Below are 16,763 nucleotides of genomic sequence, written 5' to 3'. Positions count from 1 at the left end.
CTAGAGTTCAAGCGAGGGAACACCGATATCCTGGAGCATATCAACATTACAAAGGAGGAGGTGTCTGAGGTTTTGAAGCGCATTAAGGTAGATAAATCCCCAGGGCCTGACCAGGTGTATCCTCGGATGCTATGGGAAGCAAGTGAGGAGATTGCTGGGGCCCTGGCAGAGATTTTTGTATCATCGTTAGCCACGGGTGAGGTACCCGAAAACTGGAGGATAGCTAATGTTGTGCCTTTATTTAAGAAGGGCAGCAGGAATAAGCCAGGGAACTACAGGCCGGTGAGCCTTACATCAGTGGTGGGAAAGTTATTGGAAGGGATTCTGAGACAGGATTTATATGCATCTGGAAAGGCAAGGTCTGATTAGGGATAGTCAGCATGGCTTTGTGCATGGGAAATCATATCTCAAGAATTTAAGTTTTTCGAGGAGGTGACCAAGAGGATTGACGAGGGTAGGGCGATGGACGTTGTCTACATGGACTTTAGCAAAGCCTTTGACAAGCTCCCGCATGGTAGGCTGGTCCAGAAGGTTCGAACACATGGGATCCAGAGTGATCCTAGCAAATTGGATGCAAAATTGGCTTGGTGATCGGCAGAGGGTGGTAGTGGAGGGTCGTTTTTCAGATCGGAGGCTGGTGACCAGTGGTGTGCCGCAGGGATCGGTGCTGGGCCCTCTGTTGTTTGTTATATATATTAATGACTTGGATGTGAATGTAGGGGGCATGATTAGTAAGTTTGCAGATGACACCAAAATTGGTGGTATAGTGGACAGTGAAGAAGGTTGTCTAAGGTTACAACAGGATATAGATCAACTGGGAAAGTGGGCAAGAGAGTGGCAAATGGAATTTAACACAGACAAGTGCGAAGTGATGCATTTTGGGAAGTTAAACCAGGGCAGGACATATACAATGAATGGCAGGGCCCTGCGGAGTGTTGTTGAGCAGAGAGACTTTGGGGTGCAAGTGCATAGTTCCCTGAAAGTGGCAACACAGGTAGACAGGGTGGTGAAGAAGGCGTATGGCATGCTTGCCTTCATCGGCCGAGGCATTGAGTACAAGAGTTGGGACGCTCATTTTCTGAATGAAGGGCTTATTTTATGAAGAAGGTTTGAACAGGTTGGAGTTTAGAAGAATGAGAGGTGTCTTATTGAAACCTATTAGATCCTGAGCGGATTTGATAGAGTGGATACTGGAGGATGTTTCCTCTTGTGGGGGAGACTGGAACAAGGGGATAAAGTTAAAAATAGGAGATAAGACATATTCTTATCGAATGGTGGATTAGGCTCAATGGGCCGAATAGCCTACTCCTGAGTTCTATGTTCCTGTATCCAGTAAAACCTCAATTTTAATATTCTCACTCGTGTGATCACATCACTTCATGGCCTCACCCCTCTGATTATCCCAATCCCCTGTCCATTTCCAATATTCCTGAAACTTGTTCATCTTAAAGTCTTTTTCTAATACAGCAGAATATAGATAGATTGGAGAGTTGGGCAGAGAAATGGCAGATGGAGTTCAATCAGGGCAAATGCGAGGTGATGCATTTTGGAAGATCCAATTCAAGAGTGAACTATACAGTAAATGGAAAAGTCCTGGGGAAAATTGATGTCCAGAGAGATTTGGGTGTTCAGGTCCACTGTTCCCTGAAGGTGGCAACGCAGGTAAATAGAGTGGTCAAGAAGGCAGACGGCATGCTTTCCTTCATCGGACGGGGTATTGAGTACAAGAGTTGGCAGGTCATGTTACAGTTGTATAGGACTTTGGTTCGGCCACATTTGGAATACTGCGTACAGTTCTGGTCGCCACATTACCAAAAGGATGTGGATGCTTTGGAGAGGGTGCAGAGGAGGTTCACCAGGATGTTGCCTGGTATGGAGGGCGCTAGCTATGAAGAGAGGTTGAGTAGATTAGGATTATTTTCATTAGAAAGACGGAGGTTGAGGGGGGACCTGATTGAGGTGTACAAAATCATGAGAGGTATAGACAGGGTGGATAGCAAGAGGCTTTTTCCCAGAGTGGGGGATTCAATTACTAGAGGACACGAGTTCAAAGTGAAAGGGGAAAAGTTTAGGGGGGATATGCGTGGAAAGTTCTTTACGCAGAGGGTGGTGGGCACCTGGAACGCGTTGCCAGTGGAGGTGGTAGATGCGGGCACGATAGCGTCTTTTAAGATGTATCTAGACAGATACATGAATGGGCAGGAAGAAAAGAGATACAGAACCGTAGAAAATAGGCGACATGTTTAGAGAGAGGATCTGGATCGGCGCAGGCTTGGAGGGCCGAAGGGCCTGTTCCTGTGCTGTAATTATCTTTGTTCTTTGTTCTTGTTTTTGTCATGTTACAGTTGTACATAACATTGGTTAGACCACATTTGGAGTACTGTGTGCAGTTCTGGTCGTTGCACTACAGGAAAGATGTGATTAAACTAGAGAGGGTGCAGAAAAGATTCACAAGGATGTTGCCTGGTTTGGAGGGCTTGAGTTATAAAGAGAGATTGGATAGGCTGGGTCTGTTTTCCCTGGAGCGAAGGAGGCTGAGAGGGGACATGATAGAGGTATATAAAATTATGAGAGGCATAGATAGGGTAGATAGCTAGAGTCTGTTTACCATGGTAGGGGTGACTAAAACTAGAGGGCATAGATTTAAGGTGAGAGGGAGGAGGTTTAAAGGGGATCAAGGGGGTAAATTTTTCACACAAAGAATAGTGGGTATCTGGAATGAGCTGCCTGAGGAGGTGGTGGAGGCAGGAACAGTAGCAACATTTAAGAGGCATCTGAACAGGCACTTGAATGAGCAAGGCATAGAGAGATATGGAATTGATGCAGGCAGGTGGGATTAGTATAGATAGGCATTATGGTCGACATGGACGCGGTGGGCCGGAGGGCCTGTTTCTATGCTGCACGACTCTATGACGCTGCTATCCTAGATGGGTAAGGATGAAATTCAGTTGATTGGACAAATGTTGACCAATAGATCCATGCTTGTGCTGTCTGACAATCATCAGGCCCTGTGCCATCCATGGACATTGGTCCTGAGTTCTCAAATTGGCTGTTTGAGGCCTTCTGGCATAATTTCTGAGTGAATTTGCATTCTGTTTTACCTATGGGTCCTTCGAGATGTCTCCTTATCATCACTGCCTGCTCCTGCAATATGAAATTGTTTGATGGACGATCCCAAGCCAAATGGACCTTGTGCCATTTAGATTTACAGAAGTTCACAACACAGGAAGAAGCCATTTAGCCCATCATGACTGCTGTCTGTCTCTGACAGTACTCTCCACTGCAGTCACATTCTCTGACCTTTCCCCACATCCCTTCAAATTTTTATTTTTCAAATATTCTTCCACTTCCCAATTAATGTTATTCTGGATTCTGCTTTCGCCACTATTTCTGTCTGGACATCTCATGTCCCAACAACCTTCTATGTAAAAAAATAAAGAAATTATTCTAACTCCTCTCTTCATTCTTTTGGTTAAATTTTGGCCCTCTAGTTACCAACTCACTAATCAGTGGAAATTTATCTTCACAAAACCATTGATAATTGAGATCTCTATTTGATCTCCTCTTAACCTAAGAAAAAGAGCCTCAGTTTCTCTAGTCTATCCTTTTTACTAAAGAAGCTCATCCCTGGTATCATCTGGAGTCTCTTCAGCACCCTCTCCATGGCCTTGTCATCCTTCCTAAATTAATGCGTGAAGACTAATATGAAAGGCCCAGTAATTTGAGTTGTCTGTGCATGGTGTTTGCTGCAGTGAGCACTGACACATGACTCTGAGCCACTGGGTTTCAGGGAGCTGCCTACAGAAGGTGAAGTTTCAATGTCACAATCAGCCTGAGTTAGATGTTGCACTCAACACCATAAGGTGCATGGGCGTCTGCAGGTACATGCCACCTGCACTAGGTTACTCTCCTGTTTCTCTGGTTTATTTGCAGGTGACTGCGTGTCTCGCTGCCATTGTGAAGACAGACCGGGAACCAGAAGTGCGTCGGGCTGCAGTTCATGTTATCACCCTCTTACTTCGGGGACTCGGTGAGAAGACGCTTCAGGTAAGGGAAAGAAAGAAGATGCAATGAGCAGCTGCGTGGCATTAACTTCTCCAATGGGAGCCACTGATTCTGTGGACTTTAGGTGGTCATGGGTTCATGTCCGTCTCCAGGATATTAAACAGTGAGATTTTGAAGTGTTGATGTCCAAAGGGACCTGGGTGTCCTTGTTCATGAGTCACTGTAAGCTAACATGCAGATGCAGCAAGCAATTAGGAAGCAAACAGTATGTTAGCCTTTATCGTAAGAGGATTTGAGTACAGGAGCAACGAAGTCTTGCTTCAATTGTATAGAGCATTGGTGAGGCCACACCTGGAATGTTGCGTGGTCCCCTTGCCTGAGGAAGGATATACTTGCCATAGAGGGAGTGCAGCGGAGGTTCACCAGACTGATTCCTGAGATAGTAGGATTGTCCTATGAGGAGCGATTGAGGAGATTGGGCCTGTATTCTCTGGAGTTTAGAAGAATGGGAGGAAAATTCTTAAAGGGATAGACAGGGTAGATACAGAAAGGATGTTTCCCCTGGCTGTGAGGTCCAGAACCAGGGGACACAATCTCAGAATAAAGGACAAGCCATTTAGGACTGAGATGAGGAGGAACTTCTTCACTCAGAGGGCGGTGAATCTTTGGAATTCCTTGCTCCAGAAGGTGGTGGAAGCTCAGTCACTGAGTAAGTTCAAGACAGAGATCAACAGACTTCTAATTGCCAATAACATCACGGGATATGGGGATAGTGCGGCAATGTGGCGTTGAGGTAGACAATCAGCCATGATCAGTCTACTAGCAGGAGTAGGCCATTCAGCCCCTCAAGCCTGCTGCGCCATTCAATAAGATCATGGCTGATCTGATTGTGGCCTTAACTCCACTTTCCTGCCTGCCCCCCATAAGCCTTGACTTCCTTGTAGATCAAAAATCTGACTAACGCAATCTTGAATATGCTCAATGACCCAGCCTCCACTGCTCGTTGGGGTAGAGAATTCCAAAGATTAACGTCCCTCTGAGAGATGAAATTCCTCCTCATCTCTACATTAAAAGGGAGACCTCTTATTTTGAAACTGTGCCCCCTAGTTCTAGACTCCCCCACGAGGGGAAACATCCTACCAGTGTCTACCCTCTCAAGCCCCCTCAGAATCTTTTATGTTTCAATAAACTCACCTCATATTCTTCTAAACTCCAACGAGTATAGGCTCAGCCTTTCCTCATATGATAACCCCTTCATCCCAGGAATGAGCCTAGTGAACCTTCTCTGAACTGCTTCCAGTGCAAGTATATCCCTCCTTCAGTAAGGAGACCAACACAGTACTCTAGGTCCGGTCTCTCCAATGACCAGTACAGCTGTAGCAAGATTTCCCCACTTTTATTCTCTATACTTCTTGCAATAAAGGCCAACATTCCATTTGCCTTCCTAATTACTTGTACGTGCATGCTAACTTTTCGTGATTAATTCATATGCAAGGACACCCAGATCCCTCTACTGCAGCATTCTGCAGTCTCTTTCCATGGAAATAACATTCTGCTTTTCTATTCTTCCTGCCAAAATGAACAACTTCACATTTAAAACATTATACTCCATCTGCCAAATTTTGTCCACTCACTTAACTTATCCATATCTCTTTACAGACTCTTTGTATCCTCCTCACAACTTTCTTACCAATCTTTGTAACGTCCGCAACTTTGGCTACAATACCATCGGTCCCTTCATCCACGTCATTAATATAGATTGTAAATAGTTGAGGCCCCGGCACTCGTCCATGTGGCACCCCGCTAATTACAGTTTGCCAACCTGAAAGTGCCCCATTTATCCTGACTCTCTGTTTCCTGTTGGTTAGCCAATTCTCCGTCCGTGCTAATATATCACCCCCAACGCCATGAGCTCTTATCTTGTGCAGTAATCTTTTATGTGGTACCTTATCAAATGCCTTTTGGAAATCCAAATACACTACACCTACTGGTTCCTCTTTATCCCACCCTACTTGTTATATCCTCAAAGAACATAGGAGTAGGCCAGTCAGCCCGTTGAGCCTGCTCTGCCATTCAATACGATCATGGCTGATCATCCACTTCAATGCATTTTTCCCACACTATTCCCGTATCCCCTTATGTCATTGGTATTTAGAAATCTGTCAATCACTGCTTTAAACATACTCAATGAATGAGCTTCCACAGCCCTCGGGTAGAGAATTCCAAAGATTCACAACCCTCTGAGTAAAGAAATTTCTCCTCATCTCTGTCCTAAGTGGCTTCCCCCTTATTTTGAAATTGTGTTGCCTGGTTCTAGACTCCCCAACCAGGGGAAACATCTTAGCTGCATCCACCCTGTCTATCCCTTTAATTATTTTGTACTTTTCAATGAGATCACCTCTCATTCTTCGAAACTCTAGAGAATTCAGGCCCAGTTTCCCCAATCTCTCTTCATAGGACGGTCCCGCCATCCCGGGAATAAGTCTGGTGAACCTTTGTTGCGCTCCCTCTATGGCAATAATATTCCTCCTAAGGTAAGGGGACCAAAACTGCACACACTACTCCAGGTGCAGTCTAACCAAGGTTCTACACAATTGAAACAAGACTTCACTACTTCTGTACTCAAATTGTTTTGCGATAAAAGCTAACATATCATCAGCCTTCCTAATTGCTTGCGATACCTGCATGCTAGCTTTCAGGGACTTATTGACAAGGACACTCGGGTCCCTTTGTACATCTACACTTTCTAATCTCTTACCATTTAAGAAATACTCTGCACATCTGTTCCTCCTAACAAAGTGGATAACTTCACATTTTTTCACATATTTCATCTGCCATGTTCTTGCCCCTCACTTTGTCTGTCCAAATCCCTTTGAAGCCATTTTGCATCTTCCTCATAACACACTTTCCCACCTAGTTTTGTGTCATCTGCGAACTTGGAAATATTACATTTGGTCCCCATATTCAAATCATTGATATATATTGTGAACAGCTGGGACCCAAGTACTAATCCCTGTGGTACCCCACTAGTCACAGCCTGCCAACACGAGAATGACCCATTTATTCCTACTCTCTGCTTTCTGCCTGTTAACCAATCCTTAATCCATATTACCTCCTATCCCATGTGCTTTAATTTTGTTAACCAATCTCCTATGGGAGACTTTATCAGAAGCCTTCTGAAAATCCAAGTATGCTACGTCCTCTTTATCAATTCAGTTAGTAACATCCTCAAAAATCTCCCAACAGGTTCGTCAAACAATTGATGTGGTCCACATGGATTTTCGCAAGGCTTTTGACAAGGTCCCACATGGCAGACTGGTTTAAAAAATAAAATCCCATGGGATCCAGGGAAATGCAGCCAGGTGGATACAAAATTGGCTTAGTAGCAGGAAGCAAAGGGTAATGATTGACAGGTGTTTTTGCGACTGGAGAGCTGTTTCCAGTGGCATTACGCAGGGCTGAGTACTGGGTCCACTGCTTTTTGTGGTATCTATGAACTATTTGGATGTAAATGTGGGGGGCATGATTAGAGGTTTGCAGAGGACACAAAGATTGGCCATGTGGTAGATAACGAGGAGGATAGCTGTAGGCTGCAGGAAGATGTTGATGGTCTGGTCAGATGGGCAGAAAAGTGTCAAATGGAATTCAACCCAGAGAAGTGTGAGGTGATGCATTTGGGAAGGTCAAACAAGGCAAAGGAGTACATGATTAGTGGGAAAATACTGAGAAGTGTAGAGGAAGTGAGGGACCTTGGAGTGAATGTCCACAGATTCCTGAAGGTAGCAGGACAGGTCGATAAGGTAGTTAAGAAGGCATATGGAATCCTTTCCTTTATTAGCCGAGGTATAGAATATAAGAGCAGGGAGGTTATGCTGGAACTGTATAACTCATTGGTTAGGTCATAAATTGAGTACTGTGTGCAGTTCTGGTCACCTCATTACAGAAAGGATGTAATTGCACGAGAGAGGATACAGAGGAGATTTACAAGGATGTTGCCGGGACTGGAAAAATGCAGCTCTGAGGAAAGATTGGATAGGCTGGTGGTGTTCTCCTTGGAACAGAGAAGGCTAAAGGGAGATTTGATTGAGATGTACAAAATTTTAAGGGGCTTGGATAGAGTTGATGTGAAGGGCCTATTTACCTTAGCAGAGAGGTCAGTGACTAGACGGCATGGATTTAAAGTGATTGGTAGAAGGATTAGAGGGGAGATGAGGAAACGTTTTTTCACCCAGAGGGTGGTGGGGGTCTGGAACTCACTGCCTGAAAGAGTGGTTGAGGCACAAGCCCTCAACTCATTCAAAAGAAGTCTGGATATGCACCTCAAGTGCCGTAATCTGCAGGGCTACGGACCAAATGCTTGAAGGTGGGATTAGAATGGGTGGAATGTTTTTCAGCTGGCACAGATACAGTGGGCCAAGTGGCCTCTTTCTGTGCCGTAAATGTTCTATGATTCTAAACATGATTTCCCATTCATAAATCCATGTTGACAATGCCCAATCAGCTCATTATTATTCAAGTGTCCATTTATGACATCCTGCAGAATAGATTGACATTTTCCCTACTACTGATGTAAGGCTAACAGTCTGTAGTTCTCTGTTTTCTCTCTCCCTCCCTTCTTAAATAGTGGAGTGACATTTGCTACCTTCCAATCTGCAGGAACCATTCGAGAATCTGTAGAATTTTTGAAGATGATCATCAATGTATCCACTATTTCCATAACTACCTCTTTCAATACTCTTGGATGTAGAATATCAGGTCCTGGGGACTTAACAATCTTCAGTCCCATTAATTTATCCAATACAACCTTCTTACTAATACTAATTTCCTTCAATTCCTCATTCTCGTCCCTTGGATCTCTAATTCTGGGAGATTTCTTGTATTTTCCTCAATGAAGACAGACACAAAGTAATCATTTAGCTTCTCTGCCATTTCTCTGTTCCCCATTATAAATTCTCCTGATTCTTCCTGTAATGGACCCACATTTGTCTCAGCCAAACATTTCCTTTTTACATACCTATAGAAGTTTTTGCAGTCTGTTTTTATGTTTTTTGCTAGTTTACATTCATATTCTATTCTCCCTTTTATTAAATTCAGTTTTTGATCCTCCTTTGCTGTATCTAAACTCCTCAAAATCCTCAGGTTTACTATCCAGGGACCCGGGTTCGATTCTGGGTACTGCCTGTGCGGAGTTTGCAAGTTCTCCCTGTGACCGCGTGGGTTTTCGCCGGGTGCTCCAGTTTCCTCCCACAGCCAAAGACTTGCAGGTTGATGGGTAAATTGGCCATTGTAAATTGCCTCTAGTGTAGGTGTTTGGTAGGGAATGAGCGACGTCTCAATTCATTCCATCTTCGCTGCCTTCGGAGAATACTTGGCATCAGGTGGCAGGACTATATCTCCAACACAGAAGTCCTTGAAGCGGCCAACACCCCCAGCTTATACACACTACTGAGTCAGCGGCGCTTGAGATGGCTTGGCCATGTGAGCCGCATGGAAGATGGCAGGATCCCCAAAGACACATTGTACAGCGAGCTCGCCACTGGTATCAGACCCACCGGCCGTCCATGTCTCCGTTATAAAGACGTCTGCAAACGCGACATGAAATCGTGTGACATTGATCACAAGTCGTGGGAGTCAGTTGCCAGCATTCGCCAGAGCTGGCGGGCAGCCATAAAGACAGGGCTAAATTGTGGCGAGTCGAAGAGACTTAGTAGTTGGCAGGAAAAAAGACAGAGGCGCAAGGGGAGAGCCAACTGTGCAACAGCCCCAACAAACAAATTTCTCTGCAGCACCTGTGGAAGAGCCTGTCACTCCAGAATTGGCCTTTATAGCCACTCCAGGCGCTGCTTCACAAACCACTGACCACCTCCAGGCGCATATCCATTGTCTCTCGAGATAAGGAGGCCCAAAAGAAAGAATAGGATTACTGTAGGGTTAGTATAAAAGGGTGGTTGTTGGTCGGCACAGACTCAGTGGGCCGAAGGGCCTGTTTCAGTGCTGTATCTCTAAATAAAATAAAATAAAAAAATAAATTTGTCAACTTTATAGGCCTTTTCTTTTAATTTTATACAATCCTTAACTTCTTTTGTTATCCACAGTTGACTGTCTTTTCTTTCGGGGTTTTTGTTCCTTGAAGGAATGTATAGTTGCTGTAAGCTATGTAATAATTCTTTGAAGACTATTCATTGCCTATGTACTGTCATACCTTTTAATGTATTTTCCCAAACCACCACAGCCAATTTGTCCCTCATACCTTCATAATTTCCTTTGTTCAAATTTAACACCCTGGCTTCAGTTTGAACTACCTCACTTTCACACATCATGTAAAATTCTATCATATTATGGTCACTCATCCCTAAAGGTTCTTTTATAAGGTCCTCCTCAGCATTAGTGCTCATTAGGTTTACCCAGTCTACGTGCAGATTGAATTCACCCATAATTACTGTATTGCCCATGCTACATGCTTCTCTAATTTCCTGATTAATACCATGCCGCACACTACCACTCCTGTTTGGTGGCCTGTAAACAACTCCTACCAATGTTTGCTGCCCCTTGCTGTTTCTTAGCTCCCCAAACAGATTCCACATTTTGTTCTTTCGATCCGAGATCGTCCCTTACGAATGTACTGATCCCATTCCTTATCAGCACAACACCACCTCCTTTTCCTTTTTTTCCTGTCCTTCCTAAAGGTTGAATATCCTTGAATATTCAGTTCTCAGTCTTGATCACCCTGTAGCCATGTTTCCGTAATGGTAATTCGATCATACCCATTTGCCTCTATATGCGCCTTTAAATCATCTACCGTATTGCGAATGCTGCATGCTTTCAGGTAGAATGACCTTAACCTTGTCATCTTGACATTGTTCTACATTCTAAACCTAGTTGATGCTTGCCGTTGTTTCACCTGCCTTCTAATGTCACTTGGTACTTTTCTACCTCCGGTTACCAGCTATACTTCCTTCCAATTTGAGCTACCCACAAGGTTACGGGCCAAGTGCTGGAAAATGGGATTAGAATAGACATGTGCTTGATGGCAGGCACAGACATGATGGGCCAAAGGGTCTTTTTCTGTGCTGTATATCTCTATGACACTATCCCTCAGGTTCCCATCCCCCCGACAAGCTAGTTTAAACCCTCCCCAACAGCATTTGCCATTCTTCCTGCAAGGCTATTTGTTCCAGTCCTGTTAAGGTGTCATACCATATATACCCATTTATTTCTATTTGTGCTATCAATTTATCCATCTTGTTATGAATGTTATGTGCATTCTGATGAGCCTTTAATTCTGTCTTTTTTCCTACTCCTGACCTTATTTGCTGGTGCACTCTTATGTTTATGTTCTCTGTCCCTTCCTGTCACACTTTGGTTATCATTACCTGTATTGCTATCCTGCATTATTGCCTTCTCCTTTCTCTTTAACTTTCTAAATTTCCCCTCACCTGAACACTCCCGGTAACTTTCCCCCTCCTTGATGCATCGCAGTGTCTGAAGCTTGGACTCCAGCTCATCAGCTCTGAGCTGAAGTTGTTTGAGCTGCAGACATTTACTACAGATGTGGTCGCTGTGGCTCACACTGGTGTCCACCAACTCCCATGTGCTACAGCTGCAACAGAACACCTGCCCTGCCATCCTTATTGTGTTTTATTCAAACTAATTAGTTTTCAAGTTTAGAAATATCACTGATAATTTCACTGATGGTATCATTGATAGTTATATCACTGATAGCTATTTTAAGTAGCTTAACTAGTTAAACTATAAATTTAATACAGTTCTTGTATCTCCCCAGTACCAGTTTAAACTACTACCCCAATTTAGAGAGGAAAAAAAACCTTAAAACTCACCACCCAATCACCTACCTGCTCACCTAAGTAATGCCTCCGGGCTTCAGCTCTCGGGTCTCATCTCCAGCTCGCTCTCTTGGATCACTGCTTGTTCTGTAAAAGACCAGCACAGCACCTCCTCCCTCACTGCACCGAATTCCCACACTTACCAATTTCCCAAGTTAATCAATCTGTGTCACAGGACTCAGTCGAGAAGAACATCATAAGGCGTTATACTTAGTGAATTGTACACACTGTGAGGAGCTAGTGGTATTTCCAGTATTGGTGAAAGAGTCTTTTTGTGTCGTCTATGTCTGATCTGTTACCTCTGTCTGAGTAGTAATTGCAGGCCTCTGGTGATAAAGTAAGGACAGGCAGCATTCTGAGCTGAACCATCTCGATTACTCAGCAGAGACAAATAGCATTTAGTGAATAATCAAATGACGTAAGTAATGTCCTTTCCATCAGCACCTGAGACTCAGTTTGTTACCCAATGAGGGCAGAATGTTATCAACAATGCACAGGATATTAGAACATTAGAACATTACAGCGCAGTACAGGCCCTTCGGCCCTCGATGTTGCGCCGACCATCTGACCTACACTATTCCATTTTCATCCATATGTCTATCCAATGACCACTTAAATGCCCTTAAAGTTGGCGAGTCTACTACTGTTGCAGGCAGGGCGTTCCACGCCCCTACTACTCTCTGCGTAAAGAAACTACCTCTGACATCTGTCCTATATCTTTCACCCCTCAACTTAAAGCTATGTCCCCTCGTGTTTGCCATCATCATCCGAGGAAAAAGACTCTCACTATCCACCCTATCTAACCCTCTGATTATCTTATGTCTCTATTAAGTCACCTCTCCTCCTCCTTCTCTCTAACGAAAACAACCCCAAGTCCCTCAGCCTTTCCTCGTAAGACCTTCCTTCCATACCAGGCAACATCCTAGTAAATCTCCTCTGCACCCTTTCCAAAGCTTCCACATCCTTCCTATAATGCGGTGACCAGAACTGCACGCAATACTCAAGGTGCAGCCTCACCAGAGTTTTGTACAGCTGCATCATGACCTCGTGGCTCCGAAACTCGATCCCCCTACTAATAAAAGCTAACACACCATATGCCGCCTTAACAGCCCTATTAACCTGGGTAGCAACTTTCAGGGATTTATGTACCTGGACACCAAGATCTCTCTGCTCATCTACACTACCAAGAATCTTCCCATTAGCCCAGTACTCTGCATTGCTGTTACTCCTTCCAAAGTGAATCACCTCACACTTCTCCACATTAAACTCCATTTGCCATCTCTCAGCCCAGCTCTGCAGCCTATCTATGTCCCTCTGTACCCTACAACACCCTTCGACACTATCCACAACTCCACCGACCTTCGTGTCATCCGCAAATTTACTAACCCGCCCTTCTACACCCTCATCCAGGTCATTTATAAAAATGACAAACAGCAGTGGCCCCAAAACAGAACCTTGCGGTACACCACTAGTAACTAAACTCCAGGATGAACATTTGCCATCAACCACCACCCTCTGTCTTTCAGCTAGCCAATTTCTGATCCAAAGCTCTAAATCACCTTCAACCCCATACTTGCGTATTTTCTGCAATAGCCTACCGTGGGGAACCTTATCAAACGCCTGACTGAAATCCATATACACCACATCCACGGCTTTACCCTCATCCACCTGTTTGGTCACCTTCTCGAAAAACTCAATAAGGTTTGTGAGGCACGACCTACCTTTCACAAAACCGTGCTGACTATCGCAAATGAACTTATTCTTTTCAAGATGATTATAAATCCTATCTCTTATAACCCTTTCCAACATTTTACCCACAACCGAAGTAAGGCTCACAGGTCTATAATTACCAGGGCTGTCTCTACTCCCCTTCTTGAACAAGGGGACAACATTTGCTATCCTCCAGTCCTCCGGCACTACTCCTGTCGACAATGACGACATAAAGATCAACAACAACGGCTCTGCAATCTCCTCCCTGGCTTCCCAGAGAATCCTAGGATAAATCCCATCTGGCCCAGGGGACTTATCTATTTTCACTCTTTCCAAAATTGCTAACACCTCCTCCTTGTGAATCTCAATCCCATCTAGCCTAGTAGGCTGTATCTCAGTAATCTCCTCGGCAACATTTTCTTTCTCTACTGTAAATACTGACGAAAAATATTCATTTAACGCTTCCCCTATCTCCTCTGATTCCGCACACAACTTCCCACTACTATCCTTGATTGGCCCTGTTCTAACTCTTATCATTCTTTTATTCCTGATATACCTATAGAAAGCCTTAGGGTTTTCTTTGATCCTATCCGCCATTGACTTCTCGTGTCCTCTCCTTGCTCTTCTTAGCCCTCCCTTTAGATCCTTCCTGGCTAGCTTGTAACTCTCAAGCGCCCTAACTGAGCCTTCACGTCTCATCCTAAAAAGAGTTTTAAATCCTAGCCGGGAGGCACTAGCTCGCAGAGTGGGAAACTTCAGATTGTGTCCTTTACCTGCTGGGGAGGGGGCCTGTCCTTTACCTGCTGTGGTGGGGTTGGGGGGGAATGCGGGGGCCTATCCTTTACCCATCGGTGGTGTCTGTCATTTACCTGAGGAGTCAACCTTCGTAAACCTGAAGGTCAAGTTTTTGATGGAGGGAGAGGCGGGGCAGGGTGGGGAGACGGAGGGAGAGGCGGGGCAGGGTGGGGAGACGGAGGGAGAGACGGGGCAGGGTGGGGAGACGGAGGGAGAGGCGGGGCAGGGTGGGGAGACGGGGCAGGAGGGGGAGATAGGGGCAGGTGGGGGGATGGAAGGAGTGATGGGGGCAGGGGCGGGCACACGGATGGAGCTGATGGAGCATCAAAGCATAGATTAATCAGGTAATTGTATTTATTTTCTAGAAAGCTGTTTGTATTTTTAAAAAGAAAAACAAATTGAGTTGAAAGCTTCTTATTTAAGTAGAGCAGGCTAGTTACATATTCTGCAATTTGAGAAGCCAGTTACATTTTCTGTGTTAACAAATTGTAAACAGTCAGATTACAGTTGTTAATTAGAGAATGTGTCAGTAATTATAGTATTTAAACACCATCAGCTTTGAGCCAGAGCTGAGTGAATGCCCGGGAACACAGGGCAAGGAGGCGCCGGGGGTGGGAGTGAGCCGCGGGGCGCCTGACAGCCTGCAGTGATTCAGGGGCATCCTTCTCCCTCAGTTCCACCGAACCTAGGCTGCCTCACCACCTCCACGTCCACCCCCAGTCTGTGGTGCCAGTTCTCAGAACTCAGCCCTCATACTGATCCCTACAACACAAGGCTGTTTGCCTTTGTGAGTGCTGCTCTGCATCTGGGCTGGACTCTCCTGCTCCTGGACTCCACTATCCCATTCCCCAATGCTGACAGACTCCAGGGCTATGTTCTGAGATTCCCAAACCTGACTCCCATTACTCCCAGCCTCTGGGACCAGTCATCTCCACAATATCTTATACCTTTTACTCCTTGAATATTAAAGGAGCTTCCATTAATCCCTCCCCAAATGCTACAATGCCCCCAACCCTCAGCCGTATTGCTGGCAGATGCCGGGACCTCTCCCTCTCTCCCCAGTGCTTCCAGGCCCAGGGGCCGCTCCCCGGTGTTTCCATAGCCAGGAACTGCTCCTCCTACCCCAACAAAACTGCCGTGGTCCAAGTCTGTCACTGCAGCTGCACCTCTCCCAAAGGGAGGCATTCACTTCTTCAGTGTTTATGATTGACATTACCCCATGCCCGAGAAGCCTGGCCTCACCCAGTGCAGCCACAGTGACAAGCCCTTCATACTAACAGACACCGCCACTTCCTCATGCCACCTCTAACATGCCTGGAGATCACACTCAATGCTTCATAATCCCTACACTCTTCCTTGACTGCTCACATCCCCTTGCAATTACTAGTGCCCACAGACGTATTCACAGACTCCAGTGTTTCTGAGACCCTCTTCCCCGAGTCCTGTCATACTGAGACCCCCCCAACTTGAAAGAGGAAAAAAACTTAGTGACATCACAGGAATTCTGCAAGCTGATTGGTTGGGTAAGTAACAGCTGTTTTTGTATTTAAATTGCTTAAAAAAGGGGAACTTTTTAAAAATAAACCTCAAGTGATAAGGTGAGTAGTACTAAAGGGTGTTTTTATTTATTTTTTAAATTAGTGTAATTTATTAAGGACTTCAGATTGTAGTGGGTAGTGTTTGGAGTCGAACAAGGCCCCTAGCGTAATTAGCAGTTTTTAATTAAAGGGAGTAACTAAGTAATCTAAAGGTAAGTCATGGCGGGAAATCTCGCACCCATGATATGCTCCTCCTGAGCTATGTGGGAAATCAGGGAGGCTTCCGGTGTCCCTGACGACCATGTGTGCAGGAAGTGTATCCATCTGCAGCGACTGACTACCCGCATTATGGAGCTAGAGCTGTGGGTGTATTCACTGTGGAGCATCCGCGATGCTGAGGACATAGTCCTTACGTCAGTGGCAGGGAAATTATTAGAGAGGATTCTTCGGGACAGGATTTACTCCCATTTGGAAACAAATGGACTTATTAGCGAGAGGCAGCATGGTTTTGTGAAGGGGAGGTCGTGTCTCACTAATTTGATTGAGTTTTTTGAGGAAGTGACAAAGATGATTGATGAAGGAAGGGCAGTGGATGTTATCTATTTGGACTTCAGTAAAGCCTTTGACAAGGTCAAAACTGATACAAAAGGTGAAGTCACATGGGATCAGAGGGGAGCTGGCAAGATGGATATAGAACTGGCTTGGTCATAGAAGACAGAGGGTAACAGTGGAAGGGTGCTTTTCTGAATGGAGGGATGTGACTAGTGGTGTTCCGCAGGGATCAGTGCTGGGACCTTTGATCTTTGTAGTATATATAAATGATTTGGAGGAAAATGTAGCTGGTTTGATTAGTAAGTTTGCGGACGACACA

At 45.0% G+C, this 16,763-nt stretch overlaps 1 protein-coding gene across 2 annotated transcripts in view; it reads left to right on the top strand.

Annotated features, from left to right (window-relative positions):
• Positions 1-16,763, top strand: part of tango6 (transport and golgi organization 6 homolog (Drosophila)) — a 209,881-nt gene that overhangs the window by 166,271 nt on the left and 26,847 nt on the right. For both annotated transcript variants that reach the window (XM_068048952.1, XM_068048951.1), the window contains one exon: positions 3,934-4,047. In XM_068048952.1, coding sequence (XP_067905053.1) covers positions 3,934-4,047 — 114 coding nt within the window. The remainder of the gene's footprint in view (positions 1-3,933; positions 4,048-16,763) is intronic.

The sequence above is a fragment of the Heterodontus francisci genome, chromosome 17, assembly GCF_036365525.1.
Source record: "Heterodontus francisci isolate sHetFra1 chromosome 17, sHetFra1.hap1, whole genome shotgun sequence".
Lineage (NCBI taxonomy): Eukaryota > Metazoa > Chordata > Chondrichthyes > Heterodontiformes > Heterodontidae > Heterodontus > Heterodontus francisci.
The sequence above is the reverse complement of the archived record's forward strand: the minus strand, read 5'-3'. Positions and strand labels throughout refer to the sequence as shown.